The following is a 6,000-nucleotide window of genomic DNA, read 5'->3' on the forward strand; positions in this document are numbered from 1 at the left end:
TGAGAGGCGTCTCTCTTGGTCTCCCAAATACTTTTTTTGTGTATAGGACTATTAATGCACACCTCTTCGAATGGCTTTCACTTTTAATGAGCTCCATTTTGTTCTTTTCTAGTACCTCATTTATTGAAAACGATCATCACATGTTTGTACTTAATAAGCTAGATTCTCCTCACGTGACTCCCCGAGACTAACTCAGACCCTTTTGTAATCTGCGTTAACCAAGAGAAATGTTGAATGTCTGTTCTTTTTTCCTGTTACCTGTGTTCATAAGGCAGATGACTCGTTTCCAGCCATGCAGAGTGAGGGAGGATCTGCCTCTGTGCTTCTCAATGGTACTTTCTGGGACCATCGAGAAATCAGCCAAGGACCAAATTGAAAGGGAAAGCAAAAAATAGTGCTATGTCTCCCCTGGCTTTTCCTTTCCTTCCTGCCAGTTAAGCCTCAGAGAGTCTTGCAAATAAACATCAAATGATTTATTTATGCTCTTAACTACTATTATTCATAAAGTTAAAAATTCAATTAGAATAGATGATAATGTGTGTGTTTATGAATATATTTTCTGATTCATTCTTCTCTAGTACAGCTCCCATCTAATTATTAACTATTTCAAGGTGTATAACTTAAAAAAAAACCCGTCCATCTTAGAATAAATACTGTATATTGGTTTTAAGGCAAAAGAGCAGTAAGGGTTAGACAATGGGTGTCAAGTGACTTGCTCAGGGTCACACATCTAGGAAGTGTCTGAGGCCAGTTTTGAACTCAGGATCTCCCATCTCTGAGTCACTTAGCTGCCCCCAAGGCTTAGAACTTTTTTTTTTTTAATTTAAACCCTTACCTTCCGTCTTGGAGTCAATACTGTGTATTGGCTCCAAGGCAGAAGAGTGGTAAGGGTAGGCAATGGGGGTCAAGTGACTTGCCCAGGGTCACACAGCTGGGAAGTGTCTGAGGCTAGATTTGAACCTAGGACCTCCCGTCTCTAGGGCTAGCTCTCAATTCACTGAGCTACCCAGCTGCCCCCAAGGCTTAGAACTTTTAAGGGCAAAGTGATATAAATGTTTTTACCATTTATCATATAGCGACCCCCCACGGGAGTCCTATTATTTATCTGTGGGTAATAACCTGAGATAGAGAAGGGAGACTAAGGAAATGGAAAATAATACAGACTCAAAGACATCAGGTTCAAATACATGGGGAGTAATGCGAACTCTGAGGAAATAAGAGGAATAAGAGCATAGGTGGGGAGTACCAACTTCTTTATAGTCCTGTAGACAAGAGAGTCTGCTTTGGGGGCGACGTCGCTAGAAAGGGGGGAGTCACAACTCCTTGGTTCCTCCTATAGACAAGAGAGTCTGAGCATTAGTAGGAGGCACTTTGAAGATAAAAGGAAGTAAGAGGAGTAAGAGAAGAGGGAGGGAGAGATGAGGAGGGAAGAGAGGGAAAGTAAGAGTTAGAGTAAGAGAGCTAGTAAGGGAGGGTTTCGAGCTAGTTCCCCAGTGTTTGTTGAAGGTTTTAGGAATGTGGATTGGGAGGAGATCAACGAATATGTAACATGACATAGGTCTTAACATTGGTTGAATTGACAATGACAAGATCAAAGAGGTGGAGATTAATCCAACCCGCCTTTGCAAATGAATGTACTCCAAGCAGAGGCAGCATGGCTGTCAAGGCCCAGCTCATGAATTTTCCCGTTCTATGCTAGTGCTTCGGCCTGTCTCTTTCCATATAATGAACATCAAGAGGTCTGACCATGTGTGGTAATACAATATCAATATATTAATCATACTTACCAGGTGCTAAGATGCCTGGTATGCTACATATCATTTTAACTTTTTCTTGTTGATTTCAATATTTCAGTCCTGGTCCAATGACCTTTTTCTACTTTGCAGCTGATTAAGGGGCTCCAGCCTAAATTGAAGTTGTCTTAGTGATATTTATGAATGAATAAATGAAAAATCTTTTTTTATTAAGTGTTTATTTACTTACTGTGTGGGAAGCACTGTGCTACATTTTTGGGATACAAACAGAAAAACAAGATGGTACCCAGCTGGTAATGTGAATTATCTATACTTTTCAGGATCACAACCCTCCTTTTTTAATAGATCTTTTTAAAATGAACACATGAACTAATATATGGAAAAAAAAAACTTATTAGCCACAAAGCACAGAAAAGTAAGACAATTCCTGCCCTCAAAGAGCTCACATTCTAATGGGAGAGACAACACATATGGAGGGTCTTTGCTGCAAGTCAGAATGAAAGGTCTCATGATCCTTGGGGTGCAGCAGCAAAGCATATGGTAATGCTTCTTCATTAATACTATTTCCAGTGATAAAATCATGTCAGTTTTTGATGTTGAAGGCTCTGACAAGGACAAGGACTTTCAAAGAGAAAACCACATGTTTTGGATGTAAAAGAAAGATAGACCAGGTTTCCCCCAAGACCCTTTCTTAGGATTATGATTCAGTTACAATCCATTCACTTAAAAGGAATAAGCATTGATTTTAAGTGTTAACATATCATTTGGTTCTCAGCGCAACTCAATAAAATAGGTGTTACTATTATCCTCATATTACAGTTGAAGAAACTGATTCAGACAGAGGTTAAGTGATTTACCTAAAGTCATACTACCAAGTGTCCAGTGCCAGGTTTGAACTTAGGTCTTCCTGGCTCCAAATCTGGTTCTCTGTATACTGTCAGCTCTCACTACTTCTAAATAGTGATATATAGGCAGGAAATAGGATAACGTTTCTCTATAGGAGGTTGTACTTTTTAATACTAGGTCTATCATTAATTCAATATGCAGTAGATCATCTCACTGTCTGATATGGTGGAGCCAGTCTGGAAATCAAGAATTCCCATTGAAATGCAAGTTCCTTCAGTTTAGGGATTGTTTTATTCTTTATTCTTTATATTTTTATCAACAGTCTTTGTGAAGAAAATCAATACATGGTCACACTTAATTGCTATTGGACTTAGAGCGAAGAAGACTAGAGTCTGAATCCTATCTCAGACATTGACCAGTTGTGTGATGTTGAACCAATCATGTAGCTTCTTTTAGTCTCTGTATTTTTCATCTGTAAAATGGGCACCTACCTTACAGGGTTGTTGTGTGCATCAAATGAGACAACATAGAGGTACCTTTCAAACTTAAAATGCCATATAACTTCTGACCATCATTATTATATCCATGTGGATTGATTCTTGAAACTCTAGTGCTTGAAGGGGTAGCTATAAAGGTGGTTGTCCAGAAGGGCTGTATGTACATGGCAAAAGGGAATGGGGCTGGGTTTTGAGTAGGCTCTATATGGGTAGCCTCTGTCTCTTTTCTCCATCATCAACTTTTCTATAGGTTTCATTTATGAGTTTCCTACTCTTGAGGGACCAGCATTTACTGGAGAGAGAAGGTTGAATGAACCTTCCCTGCTTCACAGTTTGTGCAAGATATGCAAGAGAGACCAGGAAGTCACTGACAATCTTTGCAGAAGGGCTTGGAATGCATCTACCATGCTACTTTCCTGGTCCATTTGAATTTGTGAAATCTTCCCTTTAGCCTTCAGAGATTCTGCACTGAGGTTGTAAAACTTTAAACATCATAAAAAGAAACTAGAACAAGATGATACTTTTGTCTTTTTTTCTGGCCTGGGGAGGAAAATTATCCTTTCTCCCATAAATCACCTGAATTTAAAAAATTTCACTTAAAGCTTTAATCTACTTTAATCCCCAGCCCACTGGGAAAAGGTTAAAGTGGGGGTTAAACTATTCTTGTTATTATCAAAACTAGAATTTATGAATATATCTATATATATGCATATAACATGTATGAATATATGTGAATATAGACATAGGCATTTATTTATTTATTTAAGAGCCAGAGTAAGAGAAAGAGGATGAGAAAAAAGTTCCATAGATAGAGGTCATGGGCAGAGAAAAGGTGGCACCAAAATCCAGTACTGATTTCAGCTACATGCATCTACTGTTGGAGAGTCAGTATTATAAAGCATTCTCCCTGTAGATGGGTCTGTGAAACCAAAATCCAAAAATTTCCGTGGGGGAAGTAATTGCCTATTTTTTCTTCCAGGCTCGACCAGTGGATTACCCAAAGGACTACCTTTCTCACCAAGTTCCCATATCATTTCACAAACACTGGAACATCGATCCAATAGAGGTGTATTTTACTTGGTTGGCACCCAGTGGGAAAGATGCCACCAGTGGCAGGAAGCAGGTGCATTTTAAAGAAGAGTTATAAGTGGCGTGTGTTATTGAGTTGATGCTCAGGGTGCTGGAGATGGGCATTCTTGTACTGTGTTAATACTGCTCAAGTGTGCCATGTTGCACAGAAGACTTCTAATCTTTGGAGTGAAACTGTATATTGTTCTATTTCTTCTTTGGGGGGCTGGGTTGGGGTGGGTGTAAAGGGAGGGTTTGGAGAAATGGGAAGAGTCTGACTGACTTACTTTGCTTTTTCTTTTGTGAAAAAGGGAGAGTTGGTCTTAGAATAAAACCCCCTTGCTTTTGAATCATGGGGTGATCATATTACATCATATTTAGCAGATATTCTAAAACCATGTTGAAATCTCTCCCAACAGTTCATCCTAGGGGAAATAGAGCAACACGTACTGCAACACATCTTAAAGCAAGAGTGACTTCTTGCTTGAAATAATGTATAAAGAAGAATTAAGTGTTTTGGCACAGATGTTGGTAGGGACATATTCCAACTTTAACTTCTGGTTTTTAAATCTGTTAATGATGAGAAATACTGGGAAAGGAGTAAGTATGACATTGTCGATTGCGGATGAATGCTTATAGAATCCTGGCTTATGGAAACCACTGTGGATTGTGAAGACTCAAGTGGATTTGTGACTTCACTGATTTGAGAATTCCCTCCTGTGATACGGATTGCCCCATGGGACGCTTGCCTATGTCCTCACAACAGTTTACCAGAGGGGCTCTATTCAGTGTTCTAAAGGACCTCCTTGCTGTCTCCAAACATCATGAGAGTACCTGTGGAGATCCATGGCTGTCTTTCTATCTCTTCCTTCTGCTAGTTACTCTTGATTTTTTGACTTTTTACTTGTAAATGTTTTATTCTGCACCCCAGTGACAAGATATTTCCAATAAACTGTTTAATACTTTAGAAATTCATCTATAGCCCACTGCTCCCTGAAGCCCTGGAATTTAGAGCCCACATATAATCTCAAAGTGGACTCATCACTATCAAATAATAGTGCCCTTCTATACCTGAAAATAAGAACTGATTATTTTATCTGAGTTGATGAGCTGTAATATAGATCCCAGGAAGTAAAGTAAATTTGAATGTTTTTTCACAGTAATTTGGGGGTTTCACTGAATGTTACTTCATATCTCTGCTTTGACTCATTGTGGAACATCTTACCTTAACACAAGTGGACAGTGGGAAAATTGAGTAGTTTTCCTGAACTCTTAAGGAATGTATTTTGAACATGATGTTTTGAAGCTACTCTCATTTTTAAACCTTTATCCAAATGATACCTTAGTAATGTAAGACATCCACGTAAAAGAGTATTATATATTTTAAATCATTTTGGTTTTTTCTATATATAATTCAGTTTTGTAAAGATATTTGTACAAAATCTGACTTTAGTATTCTAAACTAGTTTTTGTAAAGTAAAATATTTTTCTTTTCTTTTTGTAAAAAATAAAAATAAAAAAGACAAACGGACATGTTGCTCCCTAACTTTACTTGCTATATTTTGTAACCAAATACCAGGTTTTTAAGCCATATTATTGCACTAATGTTTTCAAAGGTTTTCCATATTTTTCCTGTAGTTCAGCATATTACTTATTTCCAAATCAATCCAAATTCCAAATCAGGAAACACAGAGATTGATTAATGACTGAGAGTGTTGTGCCCATTTTTGTATCTGTAGTTTTAGACCATGTGTTCTTTATCTCTTTGTGTGTGCCAGGGACTCCTCAGGCAGTCTGATAAAACTTATGAACCCTTTCTCAGAATCATGTTTTTA

The 6,000-nt window shown here is 38.0% G+C and overlaps 1 protein-coding gene across 1 annotated transcript in view; it reads left to right on the plus strand.

Annotated features, from left to right (window-relative positions):
• B3GLCT (beta 3-glucosyltransferase) overlaps positions 1-5,696 on the plus strand; it is a 145,246-nt gene extending 139,550 nt beyond the window's left edge. Inside the window, exons 15-16 of the mRNA XM_007495278.3 lie at positions 4,077-4,220; positions 4,585-5,696. Coding sequence (XP_007495340.2) covers positions 4,077-4,220; positions 4,585-4,641 — 201 coding nt within the window. The 3' untranslated portion in view covers positions 4,642-5,696. The remainder of the gene's footprint in view (positions 1-4,076; positions 4,221-4,584) is intronic.
• Positions 5,697-6,000: the final 304 nt, after the last annotated feature.

Source organism: Monodelphis domestica, chromosome 4, assembly GCF_027887165.1.
Source record: "Monodelphis domestica isolate mMonDom1 chromosome 4, mMonDom1.pri, whole genome shotgun sequence".
In the NCBI taxonomy this organism is placed as follows: domain Eukaryota; kingdom Metazoa; phylum Chordata; class Mammalia; order Didelphimorphia; family Didelphidae; genus Monodelphis; species Monodelphis domestica.